The sequence below is a fragment of the Sorghum bicolor genome, chromosome 9 (assembly GCF_000003195.3).
Source record: "Sorghum bicolor cultivar BTx623 chromosome 9, Sorghum_bicolor_NCBIv3, whole genome shotgun sequence".
Taxonomy (NCBI): domain Eukaryota; kingdom Viridiplantae; phylum Streptophyta; class Magnoliopsida; order Poales; family Poaceae; genus Sorghum; species Sorghum bicolor.
The window spans coordinates 1,804,540-1,825,072 of record NC_012878.2 but is presented as its reverse complement, the minus strand read 5'-3'; the positions used below and the strand labels follow the sequence as shown (position 1 = coordinate 1,825,072).

General features: G+C 42.5%; 2 protein-coding genes, 1 long non-coding RNA gene and 1 other non-coding gene across 5 annotated transcripts; 1 reads left to right on the top strand and 3 right to left on the bottom strand.

Moving 5' to 3' along the window:
- Positions 4,783 to 13,368, top strand: LOC8068707 (disease resistance protein RPM1). The gene is made up of 3 exons (XM_021448469.1): positions 4,783 to 5,123; positions 9,455 to 10,160; positions 10,981 to 13,368. Exons 2-3 carry the CDS (start codon positions 9,811 to 9,813, stop codon positions 12,998 to 13,000), a joined length of 2,370 nt encoding a protein of 789 aa, XP_021304144.1. The 5' UTR covers positions 4,783 to 5,123; positions 9,455 to 9,810; the 3' UTR covers positions 13,001 to 13,368.
- Positions 6,897 to 8,990, bottom strand: LOC110430631. The gene is made up of 3 exons (XR_002448017.1): positions 8,651 to 8,990; positions 7,345 to 7,544; positions 6,897 to 7,272 (listed from the first exon to the last, which is right to left on the bottom strand). It is a non-coding gene; the product is annotated as an uncharacterized LOC110430631 (long non-coding RNA).
- On the bottom strand, positions 13,612 to 18,096 carry LOC8068706 (nudix hydrolase 9). Of its 2 annotated transcripts, none has more exons than XM_002439131.2 (10): positions 17,858 to 18,096; positions 17,008 to 17,082; positions 16,854 to 16,910; positions 16,206 to 16,288; positions 15,991 to 16,049; positions 15,467 to 15,615; positions 14,790 to 14,927; positions 14,532 to 14,690; positions 14,341 to 14,446; positions 13,612 to 14,160 (listed from the first exon to the last, which is right to left on the bottom strand). In XM_002439131.2, exons 1-9 carry the CDS (start codon positions 17,957 to 17,959, stop codon positions 14,351 to 14,353), a joined length of 918 nt encoding a protein of 305 aa, XP_002439176.1. In that variant the 5' UTR covers positions 17,960 to 18,096; the 3' UTR covers positions 13,612 to 14,160; positions 14,341 to 14,350. The 2 variants fall into 2 exon arrangements, with proteins under 2 accessions (XP_002439176.1, XP_021304145.1); XM_021448470.1 differs by having other exon boundaries at positions 13,612 to 14,147.
- On the bottom strand, positions 19,210 to 19,283 carry TRNAR-UCG. The gene has a single exon. It is a non-coding gene; the product is annotated as a tRNA-Arg (tRNA).

Below are 20,533 nucleotides of genomic sequence, written 5' to 3'. Positions count from 1 at the left end.
TGCAACTGCCACTGCCACCCGCGCCCTCGCCCGTGGTCACGGTCCCGACGACGCAGGTTCTGGAGCCGGTCGTGTTCGTGCACGACGTGGACACCAACAAGACCGGCAACGGCGACGCATGCCAATCCATGTAGAAAATTGGCGGCAAGCTAGGCAACACCGTAAGCGGATCAGCGAGAAGACGGCTGAATTGGCGCGGCTCATCCCCGGGGTGCACAAGCTCAAAACCTTCGAGATGCTGGAGGAGGCCGCTTGCCACGTGAAGCTCTCGCAGCGTAGGTCGGCGTGCTCGACTTCATGCGCGCCGCCGGCTCAAGCGAGGTGCATAAAAATTGGCTGGCAATCGCCGCGCGCACGCATTGCATTACAAACTCTCAATGTGCATCTGTCCCTATGTTTTTTTGGGATCATGATGTCCAAATTGAGTCCCTGTGCATGCATGCAGATGCAGATGAAGGAGGAGAAGATACTGTCGGCCATGGCGCAGGAGTGATGTGCAAGAGCGACTGGCCACCGAGGGTAAGTGCCTGGTGCCGACGAGTCCGGTGGACGCCGTGGCAAGGACGACGGTGTCAAGGCCAACCCGGTGGTGCGCAGGGATGTCGCCCGGTTCGTGGTGTTGTAGAGGACATAATATCATCTGCAATGAACAACTATCAAGATCACTAAGGACGAAATTTGTGGTTGACATTTTGGCGAGTGGTGCAAACAATATCCAATATTTAGTTAAGGAGGTAGGGAGGATGTAAATATGTCTAGAGATATAAAAAATAGTGTAAACGACAAACTCTGTAGAAACAAATTGGTTCTTTTAAAAGTATTCTTTATTAAAAACTATAGCGTTAGCACGAACATTATACTAGTTAGTATATGTTACTGTAGCTTTACTGTAACACCATATTGTGAAATTATGAACTAAAAAGATTTAAAAGAATCATTTTATAAAATAGTCACAATCTGTGTAATTAAATTTCTTTAGTCTATACTTTATGTATATATCAAAACATACGATTGGATAGTGAGTAAACTTAGGAAAAACTAAACAAAGCAGGCGAGGTCTTTAGCTTCAGTTGATTCCCAGACTCACGAGCTCGTATATGCATTACAGCTTTTTTTAAACTTGAGATCTCTCATATAGCGAGTTTGGATGGTTAGGATACATTGACAAATCTCAAATTTTAGGTGAACAAATTCCTCGCCACAGCTTTAGGCAATTTTAGGAAGTCTCGAGTGTCTAGAATACATGAGGCTGAAATCTAAGAAAAACAAACAATGTCAGGTCAGCTGCCAAGTCTAACAAATTATGGCCTTGTTCAGTTCACGAAATTTTTTGATTTTTGCTGTTGTAGCACTTTTATTTGTTTGTGATAAATATTATTCAATTACAGAGTAACTAGACTCAAAAGATTCGTCTCGTAAATTACAGACAAACTGTGCAATTAGTTTTTATTTTCGTTATATTTAATACTCCATGCATGTGTACAAAGATTCAATGTGATGGAGAATGTTGGAAATTTTTGGAAACTAAATAAGGCCTATGGTAAGATGTGGTAGTGAATAAAACAGTCTCATTTGCCTTTAGCTATTCATGATTACACAGGCAGGAACTCTATTGGAATCAGTCGATGGCCCCTTGTTCCTTATTAACTCATCACACACACGCATGCCCATCGCAACGCCCATGTGTATCACTTTGTTTGTGACCAGCGTCAGTTTTTCTGTCCCAAATCCAAATCACTAGATCTAAGTCGTTGAACTTTTTGTATGTGAATACCCAACTTTAAAATTCTACCTTCGCTAATGCTGATCTAGACCGAGGTCTAACACGTCACAAAGTATAATAGGTTTGTTGAATGGTCACTCCTATATATATACACAGGCCAAGCAGGAGGAAAAGGCTCCTTCGAGTTTGTTTTGCTGGCCTAAATTTGTTTTAGTAAAAAAAAACTTTGATAAGCGATACATCTATCCAAAATATATTATCTTACCAAAAAATTATAGACTAACAAAGTACTTCATATGTCGTGAATCTAGTAAGGTTAATATTGTGTTGTTAGTTTATACAAAGTTTTAGTTAAAATGAAAATAGCTTGACTTATGATAAATATAGCCGAAGATGTATTTGTGATCAATGGAAGTAAATTAGTTGTACAAATTTGGCAAAACTTCTTAAACTTGCATCCTCACGAGGTCTTCACCTCATCAACCTGATTATATATATCCCCATTCGGCGATTCCCACCATCCTCTTTCAGCTTAGCCTTTACCAGACGCTCATTGCCGCCATGTCAAATATCAGCGTTGGCAGCGTGCCACTAACCACCTCCTCCACTCTTTTCTGTACAAAACTTTCTCAACGTATTAGTGGTACTAGTGAATTTGTCCTTGGCATTGTCAACTCGACTGTCCTTTAAACAATAAAGTCCTCCCTAAGCAAGGATGTAAGGACACTCTCAATGCTAAAAACTATATGTAGTTTCTATATCTATTAATTTTAATAGACACTACATATAGAAAACCATGGTTCTAATGGATAGTTTCTACAGAATAATTTTTTATCCAATCACATTCATTCTCTCTCCATTCTCAACCAATCACATCACTTCATGTCTTGGTTCTTGTATAGACATGGTTTCTAACTTAGACCCGGTTTCTATGATTTTTGCTATCTCTCTCCAATAACTACCATACCACATCAGCAAAATGTTTAGGTAGCAATACAATTAATGTTCATAGAAATTATGATAGTTTCTGCATTAGGAGTGTCCTATGGGCTTGTCCATAAACCCTCATATAGGCTTAATCTCTATGGGTTCACCAATAAATCCATCTATCCCTAGTCTTAACACTAGCCTCCCACCCTAATACCATTTGGCGATCCTCTCTTTAATAAGGTGAACACTTTTTGTTTCATGTTGTTACTTGTTCTACTTAACAGCCTACAATCTCAGTTCCACCTAAATGTGGTTGCTTTTTTATGTTGGTGGCGTGGCAGGATGAACGGACGGGACGGGAGTTATTTTGCCACTCAATCCACATAATTACAAGAGCCATTCCTTTTTAGGTTGGTGGCGGATTCACTGCAAGAGTTACGCTTGTTGCTGCCGTCTTTGTCTTTGTGTGTCCGCACGCCTGCCCCATCTTCTGATCACCCCTAGCGCTCATCGCCTCTCTGGCTGCAAGCATATTCTGCAAAGCTCCTCCGTTTGTCATTCTACTTCGCTTTTGAGAATACCACAAATCTGCTGCTCTTTGGTTCTCCTTGTCCTAATTCCTTGCGCGCACAAGAGTTGGGAGGGTAGACCTCCGAAACGCTTGTCGTCTTCGAGTTCACCTGCTCGGGTGAAGGGCGCCAATTACATTTTTGGGGAGTGTCACTGGCGGCACAATAAAGCTTTTTCTGTCCTTGAGGACATATGCTGTCACCCTCCTACATTTCTGGCGACACGACTACTCACATCGACATTCTCTTCTTCTGGGTGTCGGCGTTCGTGTCCACTGATCGGTACTGCTTCTATTCTACACTACAACAAACAGGACGACCGACAGACACACTATGTCGACTAGTGCATCAGGCTCTATTGCTGGGTATACCTAGTAAGGTTGTGTATCTATAACTTGCTGATCATATAGTCAACATAGCGTTCAAGTTTAGTTCACACAAACACATATATGGTGTCACCAAGATTAACGTTATTTCCGGGTCAAATTGCTATTGAAAATGGCTTTATCTAGCATCCTCCTCACAATTACTCAGGATGCGTGAAATCGCCGCCAGACAATTATTTGTTCGTCGCTGCCTGCTTACCTCCCTCCTCTCTCCGTCTTCCATGTGGACCTTCGCCGGCGACGTCGCCTGCCGTACGGTTGCACTCCCTAAACAAGCGCTGCATGCATTGTGGCAGCTAACTGCTTAATAAACGTTGGTCAATGTATGCTCGACACAAAAACGACGGCAGTTTGTCACTATTCTACTGCTCCTTAGTTCAAGATCCAAAACAATATATAAATATATAATTTATATGTGCACCCGGCCTCTAGATCTGTGCGAAGTCACAGGAGAAACAAAAATACCTGTTGGGATCCAGTTTTCTTTTTGGCATCTGTATATTAAATAATTACCGTGGTAGTATACTTCACCGTCCGCAGTCACTGCCTTGTTTATTCTCGAAAAATTTTGCAAAATGTTCAAAATTCTACGTCACGTTGAATCTTGTGGCACATGTATAGAGCATCAGATATAAATAAAAAGATAACTAATTATATAGTTTATATAAAATTTGTGAGAGAGATCTTTTAAGCATAGTAGTCTATAATTAGATAATAATTGTTAAATATAAATAAAAGTGGTCCGGTAACATTTTGTAAAAATTTTCAGAAAAACAAGGCCTAGATCCGTGCAAAGTGGATCACAGCAGTCAGCACCAGCCACCGGGCACCACAGCAGTCAGCACGCAGTCAGCGGGGCCTTGTTTAGTTCACCCTAAAAACCAAAAAGTTTTCAAACTTCTCCGTCACATCGAATCTTGTGACACATGCATGAAACATTAAAATAGACGAAAACAAAAATTAATTATACAGTTTAGCTGTAAATCACGAGACGAATCTTTTGATACTAGTTAGTCTATAATTGGATAATATTTATCACAAACAAACGAAAGTGCTACAATACCGAAAACTTTTCATTTTTCAGAACTAAACAAGGCTCAGGTTCGTCGCAGCTTCATTATGGCTCTAAGAAAGTATGTACAGTACATCACTTATCATTAGCTTCATTATCGCTCTTAGTCATCCAGACCAAAGAGCCTGTGTGGTCTGCTCTCTGCTGTGCCGGACGTCGTCTGTCCGGCCGGCCGGGAAGGAACGGGATACCAATCTGACCGCCGGGCGATCGATCGAGGTCGTCGATCGAGGGCGACGATGGAAGCGGCCGTAGTTAGCGCCACCCTAGGCGCTGGAGCGATCCTACTGCGGAAGCTCGGCAACATGGTCGCCGATAGGCACATGTACCTAGGCGACGGCCTGCGGCACGAGATCCAGGAGCTCAAGGACGAGCTCGACAGCTTGGCCGCCTGCCTCCGCGACCTTGACAGCAGCGGCGACGACGACAGCCGGAACCAACTGGTGCGTCACTTTTCAGCTCCTCCCACACCACCGCCACCCACCCACACCCATCTCTCTGTCTGTCAATCTGTTAGGTTTCGCCCTGAATACTCTACTGTCATTAATTTTTTTTTCCGTTACGAAAATTGGTGCACTTATGAATATATTTGCTTTATTTGAGCAATGAGGTAGTCCAACATGCATCTTCATGCTTCTTCTTCTTTTGTTTGTATTGTTGCCAAATGGGAGTAGATGGACTATAATTGTTTTTATATATGTTTTTTTTTTACAATAAGATAGATGGATCTCTCAATCAACCATGATATCCTCGTATATGTCGAGTTCAATTCAAAGGTTATTTTTTTGGTTTAAGAGCGATGTATATGTATATGTATATATCGGCTATGCTGTTCTAAGGGCAATATGTAGCAATAGCAAGCAAGATGATGACTTAATTGACAAGAAAATACCGAATTAAGAGGGCACATCAAGATTTATATGGAAATACCTTGCAGGGAAAAAAACATATATAGACAATGTCGAGCACAAATGTATAGTTTGTTAGGTGAACCAGCAATAAGAGTGTACCTTTTCTGAAATGTATTTCAAAAAATAAAGTTTTGTGACACTGCACGTATACCTATAAATAAAACCACCATGTCTTGGCAGTCGCATATTAGCAAACTGCAGCTGCATGGATCACACGACGAATCTAACCAAGAATACTATTGAGGTCATCAAAGTAACAACATGTTTGGTACATCTTAGGCCTTCCCAACGTCACCTTTTTCCTAGTACTCTAGTAGCCCAAGTGCTATGTAAAATCGGATAAAAAAGTAGGTGCTCTATACTTGTTATAGTGGCTTGTAGAAGCTAAAGCTATGTATGTTTGGTGAGAGAGAAGATGGTCCATGTTAAAAAATAAGAGGAAGAGGAAATAAATGTGATACATGATGAAAGAAAAAGTTCCTTTACAAACTACAAGTAGTGATAGTTTGCATTACATGAACAGTAGTCTCAACATTTCCTTGTTTATGTGGATCATTTTATTTGTACTACAACCATTAAGTGTGTTAGCCTCCATCGGTGGTGCCCTTAGTTTCATTAGTGAAGTAACTTTTCTTAGCTTTAGCTTAAAAATAATTGTAGAGGTAAAGCTGTTTTGGTGGATCCTTTGGTAAAAGAGCAAAATGACAATAATACCCTTGTTTTTCCCCAACATGTCTTCTTTCTTATCCGGTCATTCATTCACCCCGCCCTTTGCTCATGGCTCCTCCGACTTGAGGCGTGTCCACCCGCGAGACGGGCACTCTGAGCACCGGCCACTCGCGTGTGCCTCTCCATGTGTCCAGCGACCCCCTCCGTGCGCTCCGGCGAGCACCCATGCTCTAGCAAACCCAGCACCGACGACCCACTCGCGCTCCGAAGACCTACCCCTGTGTGCGCTCCTCCGTGTGGCCTAGCCGCGATCTGCCCGCGCCCCTGCGCGCCCCACCCCTCCATGTGACCCGACTACCCGAGCACCGGCGAGCATGCCCTCCACATGCGCCCCTCCGTGTGGCCCTACGACCCGAGCACCGCCGAGCATGCCCTCCATGCGCCCGCATGCCACCGGTGGCGTGCCTGTGCCCATGCCCATGCTCAGGGCCCACCAGTGTCAGAGCAAGCGGGGTGGAGCTGGTGCTAAACAGTCTAGATGGAGGAGCCGGTTTGAGCACTTTTTGGTAGAAAAAAGAGAAGCTAGAATAGTTTTGGAGGAGCCACAAATTATAGATTTATCAAAACGGCTTTGGCTCCTCGAGAGAAGCCTATATAGAAGAGCCCTCCCAAACACATCCTTAATTTACTAGTATAATATCCGTGCTAACGCTACGACTTCATCGGAGGGGCAACATGAAAACAACCAAACTACGATGGTATTTTATCACATAAATAGAGTACAACAAGATCTTTGACAACTATGAAGTGTAGCTTGATGTCGTGCAGAACATAGGCATCAGCATCACCAAACCAAGCATCTTCTCCTTTGGAACTTCTTAATGTCATCCGAGCTCATCCGTGGTTTATCAACATCCACCGTTTTGGATTTCCCAACTCGGATATCTAGGCTCTTCTGTGAGATCTGTGAGGACTTTGTAGCCGCTTGAGGTTTTCCAACTAATAATTACACCTAGGCAGTAGGCAAGATAATTAGATCAGATCCGAATACCAACTAAAAGGGAAAGAGAAGGGGTGGGCATACCTGTTGTATGCTCGTAGCCGAAGAGCAAGAGCAAGCTTGAGCGTGAAAGGCTGCGGTGCGGTATTGAATTGTGGATATTCCAGCTGAACAATCCCTGCAAGGTTATTAAGGACATTCAAATTGGACACAGAGATGTCTAACTTGTAATTGTCATCATAAAGATAATCCTCAGCAGTAACCTCCAGGTTTACATAGTACATCTGCAAGAAATAAGATGTGAACTTGTTAAAATTGGCTCAACTCAACTGAACTTCAATTTTTCTGAAATTCGCAGAAAGGTATATTCAGTGAATATGCCAATTACATGCATGCTAGAATTACTTATAAAGCAGTATATAGCATCTAAAATGTTGCAATATCTAGGACTAAAGAATTAGTATTTAAATGCTAAGGAGGTACATAAGAGAGCTAAATAACATGAAGCAGAAAAATATCTTTATAGACTATTGGAAAGTAGATGGTTGTTGTTTTCTTCTAAAAAACAATAGAAATAAGTGCAACTTTAACAAACTGAACACATAGAAATCATGACGAAAGATCAGTTTCTATTTTCAAATGACACTTTAATTTATATGAAAATGCAATATTTTCTTAAATGAAGAGGACAAATACCACATTGTGCAAAAAAAAAACAAAAACAAAAATAAGTGTATGATCCCTGACGTATGCAGTCTCAGTCAGTCTAAAAAATATGTTTTAGTCTCAGATCATGCGAGGGCAGCCAATGCTTTCATCTTCTCGTGCATACCACAGTGTGCTAAAATTTTTTAAAGAAAAATAAGTGTCGTGGAGGCTTTAACAACTATATAATATGAAAAGATTGTATGAGATAGAAAAGTATACACAAGCAGTTAACTCTAATTTATGAAAACTGCAAGACAGTATCGGGAACCATCATTTAGAGATGCCTGTCAGATTTGCATTGCCACAAGTGAGTTGAAATCATTTGAGAGCAGCAATCATATTAAGGCAGTACAAACAGAGGAAAATAAACACGCCATTAAGCGAAGCATTGGCCAACAGAAATCATGTTATGTCATAATTAACTTGGAAGCTGTAACTGATGTGAACCCCAATGGTCCTGTTTGAAACATGTTAAGAGAGTGAGAGAATGGAGAAACTAAAATGAAGTCCAACTGTCCTAGGCAGTCTAATTAAAAAGTGAAATCAATTGTTCTGGTCGCTATATATCTTAAGCCGAAATGTTTGAGAACAAATAGATGGATACAGAGCTCTGCCATGAACATCACGCCTATTTTTGGATCTAAAATAAAACAAAATCAACAAAGAAAAAGAAAGAACATACCAGGATGTATGGACTGGAGGCAGCCAAAGAAATTAGACGATTTGGGCTAGGGTTTCGAGGAGTTGGACTGCTAGGAAGCGCTTGGGGATGGAGGAGGCAATGGGCGTCCTTCAGCAACGTCCCATCCTCTTGTTGTGGTGGCTACCTCTACAGAGGCACGGGAACTTGGGTAGCCTCCTGGTCCTAAGATCACGCCGGCCATGGAGGAGGCACGTGCGGCCAGGCGACGAGTGTACGTGGCCTAGGGCTGGCGGCCAGGCGGCAGGGCGCCACCAGCGGCAAAGACAAAGCGGGCGGAGTTGGCCCTAGGGCCGGGGGCGAGGCGGCACCGGCAGATGGGAAGGAGTCATGCGAGACGTGGTGGGGAGATGACGATGTTTCTTTTTTTTTTTTCTCGGAGAAAAGAAAAAGACGTGCAGCAGGTCTCGAACTTGGGCCGTTGATCAGTGAGAAGGGAACAGGCGCAGGTGCGAGACGAGGGGGGTGAGAAGCCTCGCATCAAACTTTGTCTGTGGGCTCTTGGATTTGACGTAGCTCTTTTGTAGCCTTTGATTTTAATGGAGATAAATTGTTGTGCGTAATTTTCTGGGTACACAATGGTTAGACTACTCAGTGAGGGACGTTTTTGTTGGTGGACCTAAAATAATTTGAAATGGTCAATTATAGTAGAGATAACGTATGACGTTTCACTAAACAATCTATGCATGCATATTGTTTACATGAATGACTCTTTAATAATTTCCTAATGGAACTTGATAAAATAATTAATTAATTGCTCTGGCTTGTTGTTGCCTGTGCCTGCAGACGAGGGCTTGGATGAACCAGGGTGAGGGAGGTCGGCTATGATGCAGATGACCGCATCGAGATTTTCTACCACCACCTGATGAGCAAGCAGCTGCAGTCAACAGGTCGTCTGGCGAGGCTTGTCAGCCTCTTGAGAACAACAATTAAAAGTTCGGAACAAGCTCGCAAATGACATCAAGACCCTGAAATCTACTGCTCATAAGGTAAGCGAGCGGAGACTGAGGTACAGGCTGGACAATGCCGAGACCACCAGCAGCAGCAGCTTGTTCTTCGACTCCTCCGATGTGTATCGCAACCGACAGCTGCCTGCAGTACTAGCCGCCCTCCACGGCGGCGACGAGTCACGGCTGGTCGGGATGCAAGGTGACAGAGACAAAATCATCGGATGGCTAGACGACGACGATGCTGCTAGTGTTGACGGAGGCCGGCTTCGGGTAATCTGCATCGTCGGCTTCGGTGGCCTGGGCAAGACCACCCTCGCCAAGGCTGCTGTTTACGACAGCCCGGCGGTGATGCGTGGCATGGGAAGCCGTGCCTTTATAACAGTGTCCAAGACCTACGATGAGCGGCTGCTTTTGGAATCCATAGTGAGAGAGCTTGTTCCAAGACCCAGCAGGGTAGAAGACGAAGATCCCCTCCAAGGCATTGAGCGCTGGGATATGTCACGCCTCACTGACAAATCGAGACATCACCTAGCAAATAAAAGGTTATATATATTACTTCTATCTTATTCCATCATTACTCCTCCGATCCTACATGCATGCACATGATTATATTGCTGAATGAACGAAATTGGGATCGAAACTGCTAGTGATCAGTACGTGTTCATCATTTGTATTAATAATCAATTACATCTTTGATAATAATTATCTAGTAAACATGTCTACTTTTAACTTTTAACAGTGCTAGAGTGTAACTTGGAAATATATGTAGCATACTTTATGGATAAATCATTCAATACATTACATGTAGAATTGAGAACATTTTTCTCTATTTTAATTATATAACAAACTAAGAGGGATAATTTACTTAAAAAATTAAATAGTTTTACATCATAATATCTTTCATAATAGCAAAGGTACGTAATTTATAAGAATATAGTGTGTGTTACTTTTAATTATCTTGCATATGTTAGAGTTGTGTAATTTAGATATAAAATTAGGAGTTACTTGGAAATATCTTTCATAATGATATAGGTGGGGTCTCATTTAGATGCAGATTTAGGGGGTCATTATGAATTTTCTTTCATAATAATAAAATTGGGTAATTTAAATATAAATTTAGGGGGTTATTCTGAATTATGTTTCATAATGGCATGGTGGGTAATTTATATGCAAGATTAGGGGGTAATTTAATAAGTTTTTGTCCATCATATATATATTCACTATGGTGGTTCCTGATATACTTTGAATTGGATTATTATTGTCCCCCCAAAAAATCAAAGGGTTATTATGACTCGTAGTTGATATATTTGTAGCTAGCTATATACCTAAATTAACTAGCATTTCTTTTTCATATGTATTTAGGTACTTCATTATTCTTGATGATGTGTGGAGCCCGAAAGCATGGGAAAGATTGAAAACAGCATTCCCTAACAATGAGTTGGGAAGCAGAATAATCATCACCACACGTCATGAGCAGGTTGCAAATTCCTGCGCATCATCCAGTGAGCATATTCATAAAATGCAGCACTTAACCCCAGAAGACTCCAAGAAGTTACTATTCAAGACAGTGTTTGGATCAGAGCAATGTCCACGCGAGTATGATCATTTCAAGGAAGTCTGCGACGCTATATTGGAGAAATGCAAGAACCTGCCTCTAGCCATAGTGAGTATAGGAGGAATGCTTGCTCAAAGGAAACATAAAACTGTGGCAGATTGGCAAGGAATAATCAAGAGGATACCTTCTGAGTTGGAAACAAACCCAGCTTTAGAGGGGATGAGAAGGGTACTCTCCCTCAGCTACGACGATCTGCCATACCATCTGAAAGCTTGCTTCCTATACCTGAGTGTCTTCCCAGAGGATCACGTGATCAGAAGAGGAGCCTTGGTCAGGAGATGGGCAGCGGAAGGCTTCGTCGGCGCGGCAGCGCATAGCAGCTTGAGCTTGGAAGAGGCTGCTCACAGTTGCTTTGATGAGATTATCAGTAGAAGCATCGTGACTCCTGATGAAGAGCTGAGCAGCAACGGCGAGGTCAGGAGTTTCAAGGTCCATGACATAATGCTGGACGTCATCACCACCAAATGTGTCCAAGAGAATTTCGTTTCGTTTGTTGGGAAGACGACCCACCACCAGCAGCGCAACGACACAACAACAATAGGGCACGACAAGGTTCGCCGGCTTTCCATCCAGGCCGCTTGCTGCAACAATAGCAGCAGCCTGTCCAGCAGAAACCTACCCAATGTCCGTTCTTTGACAATCCTGGGCAGCACAGCCACAGAGAGACCACTGGCTACCATCAGTTTCACAGACATGACACTTTTGAGGGTGCTAGACCTCCAGGGCTGCCGCTGGTTGAGTAAACAAGACCTCAGGGACATCTGCAGACTCCACCTGCTGAGGTACCTGAGCCTGAGAGGCACAACCATACCGGCACAGCTGCCGAACAAAATAGGGGAGCTCAAGGCACTGGTGACGCTGGACGTGAGGCAGACTTCAGTGAGATTCTTGCCCAGGAGCATCACACGGCTGCAGAATCTGAACCATCTGCTGGCAGGTGGATACAGGTACTACACCAGGTCGCACAGCGTGAAGCATTTCGACTACGACACAGCTGTGGTGATGCCGGCTGGGTTTAGCAGCATGAGAGCGCTCCAGAGGATCCCTTTCCTGGATGTCGAAAGAAGCCCCCATGCGCTGCGTGAGGTGGAGAAGCTGGAGCACCTAACCAGGCTCTGTGTTATGCAGAAGGTCCATGGAGCAACATGGGAGTCTTTCGGCAGCTCCTTGAGCAAGCTGAGCAGCTCCCTTCTCTCACTGTCAGTCATGCAGTATGCACATAGTGGCAATGAGTACCCACAGCTGAGCTTCTTGAGCAATGACAGGGATCTTGATAGGTCACCCCCTAGACACCTTCAGAGCCTGCACTTGATGGGAAAGCTAAGTGTGCTGCCTCCATGGATCTCATCCCTCCACAGCCTCACCACCCTGTCACTCCGAGAGACCTACCTCGGAGATGGTATGGTTCATGTGTTGGGAAACCTTCGCAGCCTCGTGTCTCTCAAGCTCTACCGCCTTTCGTACACTGGCAATGTGCTATGTCTTGAAAGGCACCAGTTTCTGAGTCTCAGGCAACTGGTTGTAGACAACATTGACACACTTTTTAGGATCACCTTCCAGCAGGGGGGAGCACCTTATCTAGAGACGCTCTCACTGGCCTTAGGCTGTTGGCGCAAACGGCGCATCCGTGGAATTACCAACCTCACCAGGCTCAGGAAAGTGGAGCTGTACGGTGACATCAACGAAGAAGAGGTCAGGACACTGACAGAGCGGATCGATAGGCATCCAAAACGCCCAATAGTTACCAGAGAAGATCGACTGGACTAATACATCATATTATATCTCTCTACTAGCTATAGCTACCTCCTTGCTTAATTCTAGCTAGTTCATCTTTAAATTATTTTATTTACGCGGTCAAAACAATTACTGTATCGTGTTTTTTTCCTCATTATAAAGATTGTGAACATCATGTGCACTTTTTTCTGTATATATACTAAAGTTTAATGGACTCAGCCCCTGTATTTATTTTTTTTTCGATCACGCCGAAGGAAAGCAGAGAAGAGTTTCAACGCCACAAACAAGGGGACGGCAACCATTAGTGACGTTCTCTTTTTCCATTGAATTGAAACTGGTTTTTGTACATTAAGAAGGAACATTCCATCTTGGAGAGCTGCTGTTTCTAATTTGTAGCTCAATAATAAATATATATACTCGTCTTGTGAGTTGTTAAAACTCAATTCTGTGTTCTGAGCCATAAGCAATGTCATTCAATATTCTCTTCAGATGGCCAAATTGTGTCAGACACTCTGGTCAATTCTGCTACCATCTTCCTTTCAAGTTCCAAGAATCCAATCGTCCAACCAGTTAGGCAGAGAAAAATCCACAACCCATTCTAAATTCACCGAGGTAACAATTATAGGGAGCAACACAAGTCAAGATGCGAATTGTAGAATCCATACTCTAGCATGAAGTATATTATCAAGGTAACAAGTATCTCTTCTTTCGCACATGAATCATAATATCATAGGGTCCTTTGCATAGGATCTTTTTCAGAGTAATAAGCTAATATAAGTTTCACCTTCTGTTCCTACATACGCATCACTAAATCAAGAGCATCGGCATAGGATCGGGTATTGTTGAAGTTTCACGATCCCACAGAAGAACTCACTGACAGGCTGAGGCCTAGGTTGCCCGTGAATTCTGTTCTTATTGAATACCATTACAATCTAATAGAGTCATCTCTGCATGTAAGTTAGCATCGTGAAATTTCTTCCGTACAGTCTTCCGAGAAGATTTAAGCTTCATTCATGCTTTTATTTCTTTGGGCACTTCTGCTGTGACAATGTCCAACAAATATGGAAATGGCACATCTACTGCAAATAACAGTAATCTGATGGGTCTGAACATGCAGTGTTCTGCGTCGTGTTTCCACACCTATTTTCTGATGTGACAATGCCATCAGAATTATTCAGTCCTACAAGGAAAGACTGTTTAACTTTAATTCAGCATCAGGAAGCAACATGCCAAGAAGGGATAAAGGGGAAATGAGACTTGAAATAAGGCAAGGCTTCATAAATTTTGAAGCTTTGCATCGCTGCGTATGTTTCCTAAGTTAACCTGTTCAAGATACACCACAGAATAAAATCCGATATTTCAATTACACTTACAATGACATCTTCATGAACTTTTGGCAGCATTCCTCATCAATTCATATAGAGCAAAACCACCATTGTGGCAGCCAGGCATTCGCTGGGTCATTCCTTGCAGCTCTTCCTGTAATTCAAAAAGCAACTTCAGTGATTAGAAGCAGTCATAAGCAAGCTAAGGATCAGAGAGCTGCAATCGCAGCTAAACTCACCACTGATACTGCATATAGTTTAGTAGATTCATAGCCATCTTGAGCTTTAGAATAAAGCTCATTTACACCAGTGGAATCAATGTTACATTTTGTAAAAAAGAATGCAGTTGGCCTAACATTCATTTCACGGCGAGAAACTCCAATGAAGACAGGATCCGTCTGCAAATGAAATGTAGATAGTTAATGAAAATGCCAAGAAAAGTCCTAAAGAGAAGAAATCTATTGGGTCCTGTTCATGTATTGTAGGCCTCTACTTACTAGAGAACTAGCAGGAACTCCAGTTTCCTCAACCACTTCACGGATAATTCCGTCAAACATTTCTTGTGAAACTCGACCATTGAGATGAGCAAGGTCTTCTTCATCAGTTTGATGACTCAAGATTCCAATTTCTTGTGGCTGGTATAAGCAAAATGAAATTAAAAAAAAATTAAGATACATGTATATTACTGTTACTGGTCCAACACTCCGATTGATCCTCTCGGGTGTAAAACAAAATATATTTTCCTAGTGCGCCCTCTCTACCCCCTAACTTCCTCAAAAAAACAGAAGCTACTTTTCCAAGTTCTAGATTTGATCCCTCCAAAATTTGCTTCGAAGTCAGAATGCTAACTACCAGAAAAATAAAAACTGGCCATACATAAGGCAGAGTAATGCATGATCCATAAATTCTGGTTAAATTTCAATAACTGTTTCAATATATATTTCTCTAAGTCCTAATTATGAGGTATAGCTTCCTCCTTGAATGCCACTTCAGTTCAGCATGCTACCTCATCAAAAATAAAATTCAGCAGTGTTGTCATCGTCTTCATTTCACAGCAAAGAGGAACTACACTGCGCCTAGCTAGTAGTTCTTAAAGAAAAAGCTTAAATATATGCACGAGTCTTTACTTTCATCAACTGCACTCAATATCGTCAAGCAATCTTAAAGAATTTACCTCTGAGTGTCCTCCAGGGAAAACATAGTATCCTGGAAACTCCCCCACATTGTAGCTCCTTTGCAATACAATAATCTTCTCATCAGATGTCTCAACAATCGCACCATTGCCAAGTGGATTTGACATGTGTTGGCAATGTACAGAATCATCTAACCCCATCAGATTGAAAGAGGTATTGTTTTGGTCAAGATCGATCATTCTTACATGTTGTCTGACTCTGAACACAGAGTACTAAGACAAACTACCTAATTAATAGTCACTCACAGACAAGAAGTTCATCTTCCTAGTGAACTTATATGTGTTGGGCAGAGAAAATTTAATGGGAAATGGAAGGCAAAACAGAGGGACATGAATATAGTTGTCAAGGATTCATATTTCTGAAAGTTGGAGCAATGGAAGAAACAGATAGGCATTAGGTACTTAGGTAGTAATGGTCATGATTCATGAAACTACAGGACTCCAAAGTTAAGATTCAAAAGGCCCTGCTACACACAACAAAACTGTGACTAAAGATTACAAATTACCTTCAGATGGGACCAAAAACTTCTCCCACGATGGATTGAGATTTGTTCCCACAAATGTCCTATTTTGTGCAAGTAGACAGAGTCGTTAAATTGAGGCATACATTGAGATATCACAAAGAAAGTAACAGGGGTAGAGACAAAAGTAGAAGAAATATAGGCTACCAGAATTCTGTTTTATAAATATGTTTTGAGTTAATACAAATAGTTAAACCAACCTGTAGTCTGTGAGACCCAAATGAAGCGAGACACAGAACTCCTGATTGGGTCCATCTTTGTCGTGCAAGGCATTTCCTCCATACTGAAATTTGTGACTGTGGTCAAAATCTGCATTCTAATCCATTATGAATGCAGTAAAACAGATAAAGGGATATCATTTCAAAATAATGCATACATTAACTTCTATAATGAAACATGCTTAGCTATAAAAGGAAAAAAAAGGAAATACTAACAGATTCTATGACGCAAGCCATGATTACTTAACATTCATTGCTTTCAGTTCCATACAGCGAATAAAAGTGAAGAACTGAAGATGAAAGTGCGTTTTGACAAAAAATGATGTGTGCAACTGACTACGAATTTCCCTTAGGACTTGGAAGCATGCATAGCAAACCCCTACATTTTAACAAAGACTTGGAGAGCTACACTGAATCCGTTCCATGGCTGTGTAAATTCTAAATGAAGACATTTTTTTTGTATAACCATCTTCATATAGAGCATGTACCAAGTCACTTAACATGGGAAAAACTTTCAGTTCTTTTTTAGTTTAATAGCACAATGTGCCTATTACTAAGTGAAAGCATCTTCAAGTATCAGTGGAGCAGAAAAAGGCACAGTTTAATAATACAAGAGCTACACATGCATACCCGAAACTTTGTACCACTGTATAGAGATGGGTTCTGCTGAAGCCTTTGGTTCCATATCTGCAGGAACAACAAATATGAGGAATGGCCGTGCACGCATGCATGCATCAGATAGATGTACAATTGAAAAAAAGGGGACATAAATAGATAACATTACCTCACTTATAGATTCCTCCAAGGCTGCATCCGGGTGAGGAATCCTGTCGAATGACTGATGAAACTTAACTGAAACCTTCAGTTAACAACATGAGCTCCGTCAGAATGTTACTGTGTTGACACTCTTGGTACTTCCTCCATAGGTCCATCTAGGTTTGTCCTAAGTCTTAACCCTTTTTTTTTACATTTGACTGTCAATATATAAAATTTTATAAGGATTGATAACACAAGATGTAGCATTACAAGATTCAAAAAACACTTCAAAATATACGAGTCTATTTGGATCAAGATCTGACAAGTTTGCCTGGTCAGAAAGCTCCCCAAGAGGCCATTGGTTTCCGCGTGCCTCAACGAGCGCCCAAGCCAGGCTTCAATTCAAACAAGCCGTAGCTCTTTTTATTTAAAGTACAATATTTTTATAAATATTATTTGTCAAAGTATCATATTCAAAGTGTGCTCTACTAATTCCGGTCCCGGTCAGAGAAAGTAATATAACAGCACTTATTAGCACTCCGCATAGTCCTGAACGAGCTAAAGATGTAACATCACCGCAGTTCATGGCAACAGAAGCGCACATCCAAACACTTGAGGCTTAGTTCATCATTTTATTGTTCATCAGAATGTCATAGCTGGAATGCGTCATTCAGGATTTGGGGGAAACGACATAATAAACAGAGAAATACAGGCCAAGCAACAAAAAATCGGTCTTGCCGCCGCGCGGTTGTCCGACCAACCATGAAGGAAACGGCCGGCAGCGACAGGCGCCGTTCCATGCAACCAAACGGAGCATGCAATCGGGGGGAGAAGACGACGAGGAGGAGGAAGAAGGAAGGGGGCAGGCAGGTACGCACGCGGGAGCGAGGGAGGCCGTCGGGGCAGGAGACGAGGATCTTGAACGCCGTGCCCGGATCTGCGGCGGAGGCGGAGGCGGAGGCGGAGGCGGGGGCGGCCATACAGTCTTCCGGTGCGGGTGGCGGGGCAACGGAGACGGGGTTGGCCGGTGCGCGACAGCGGCGGTCGGCGGCAGGTTGGGTCTGAGAGGCGACGTACAGTACAGTACAGTACAGTACAGTACAGTACGAGACGCTACCGCGCCTTCACAGTGTGTCAGAAAAACTCCATTCATAAGCATTTCTTGGCTTGTCTGAATGTCAGGAAATTGCAAATTTTCTGTGAGCTGAGCGCTCAAACAAGAACGTTGTGTACTGCTCCCTCCGTCTAAAAAAATCATTATTATTAACTTTCAGACATCTTATTAAAATTTTTTATATAAATATCGTCTATTTTGATATAATTTATTTGATCATTAGAACTGCTTTATTAATAATTTATCTATTTTAGAATTTGTACAAAAATTTTGAATAAAACGAACGATTAAACATGATTGATCAAAGTAAAAAATATCGATATTTTTAAGACGAAGAGAGTACAAGATTTTTGTAGATTTCTGTGTGAGGTACTGAACTTTTTTTTTGACATTTGTTTGGTAAGTAGTAGATTATTATGTGCCGGGTTCAAATTAAACTGCACGAGATAGACAGAAATCTTGTACAAACTCCTGTGGGACATTCTGCATTGCAAGTTCGATTCCTTGCACCCGGAAGCGCGATTTCTCGTTGCCGGGTTCAAATTAAGTTCATTTGGCTGCTGCTGATTTGTACCAAAAAAAAGAGATTGTTGTTGAATGTTGATAACCTTGTGCGTGAGATTTGTGAGCAACAAGAGGAGTTGAGCATGAGGAAATGGATTGGCCGATTGGGCAAACCAGACCAGGAGGTCTGAGCAAGGTCAGAGCAGAACTCTGGCCTTGTTTAGTTTGCAAAATTTTTGAGTTTTGCCTACTGTAGCACTTTCGTTTTTATTTGACAAATATTATTTAATTATGGAGTAACTAGGTTTAAAAGATTCATCTCACAAATTACAGGTAAACTGTGCAATTAGTTTTTATTTTTGTCTATATTTAATCCTTAATGCATACGATAAAAATTTGATGTGACGGAAAATCTTAAAAAATTTTGCGAACTAAACAAGGCCTCAAGTGTTTGGTCCACATTCAGACATTGCAGAGCTCTGCAAGATGCTCCCTGGCAGACGATTTGCTCGCCGCCCGCCCGTACGTGTTTGGACTAGGAGGAGGGGGCAAAAGGGGAAAAAAAGAAAAAAAAATTGAGCGGACAAAAAACAGAAAAAAGATAACATGTGTCGACCACAGTGGGAGTCGAACCCACGACCTTCTGATCCGAAGTCAGACGCGCTAATCCACTGCGCTATGCGGTCATTTGATGTCTCTGGTTTCCGTTCATTTTACTTGTCGTTTTGCATCGCATTCTCAAACCAAAGTCCGAAAACTGTGAGGTCTCCCAAACACCGAGATTAATTAGGTTGTCTGAGCTTCCCATAAGCCAACTTAACATCTTTCTCTCTCTCTCTCTCTCTCTCTTTTAAAGGTAAGTGGCAAGAGCTATGTCTTCGAACGAAGATAAAAAAAGAGTTAAGTCCGGTTTATAAGGAAAATCAGGTCGAAAAATATTATACTTGCATGGTTTAACTAAAAAGGAAAACCACTAACAACCCTAAAAATCGATAGCATAACCGGTTAGCCAGCACAAAAACAATGCAGCCCCACCACAAGTCGTCATTCCCTTAAGGTTACAAACACACCCTTGTAGCGAGAACTAACACCACCCCAAAAGAGGTTGCAGATGTCACCATTGTGGAGCTATGTTGGATCCCCACAACATAGTAGCTCTAACTTTGCCAAAAGCAAATTCTTCCAAGCAATTCAATCACCCCCTACGGGCGGAGTGCAACACACAAAGGTAGAGCCTCATCGAAAACGAGCAAGAGGACCAAGTACGAATCAGTGAACATGAACTCCGAACGATGCCTCAAGGAAAAAGGATGTAGTGCTAGAAGCATCACTATCGCTGGTACAAGGAATCTGGACATGTTTTTCACCCAAAGAATCATGTAAAGTAAGAGGAAGGACAACACAATGACACCCCGCAAAAAGGGGAAGCAACGCCCTTGAGTGTCGCTATCGTTGGCTCCGGTCGCACCAGTCAAGCCTTGTGCCGTGAGCCATCCATCCACAACGGCCACGTGACGCGCCACATGCCAAGAGGGCATCAATCATGATGCCTGATGCGAGCATGCCACCAACAATGTGATGCCAGCGCCAAAACCGTGGGCCTTGCTAAGTTGTCGTTTCTAATATTACCAAAAAGGCACAGCTAAGGCCATGGTGTGGCCGCCGCTTGCTGCCAAAGGCAAGATGCCATCCATGCTGATCCAGCGCATGACCAACGCTTGACCAAGACGTACCAAAGTCTGACCTTCACACTACCACCATAGACTACTCCTGGCTAGATCTAGTCATAGGGAGACTAGATCCACCCAAAGGGACGGCAAACAACCGATCCTTGAGCCAGCTAGCCTCACCAAGGTCACCTCTAGGAGTAGGCATGAGAGGGAAGGGGATGAGAAGGAGTACTTGGGCTTAGGAAGAGAGCCCTGTCGCCGTCCTT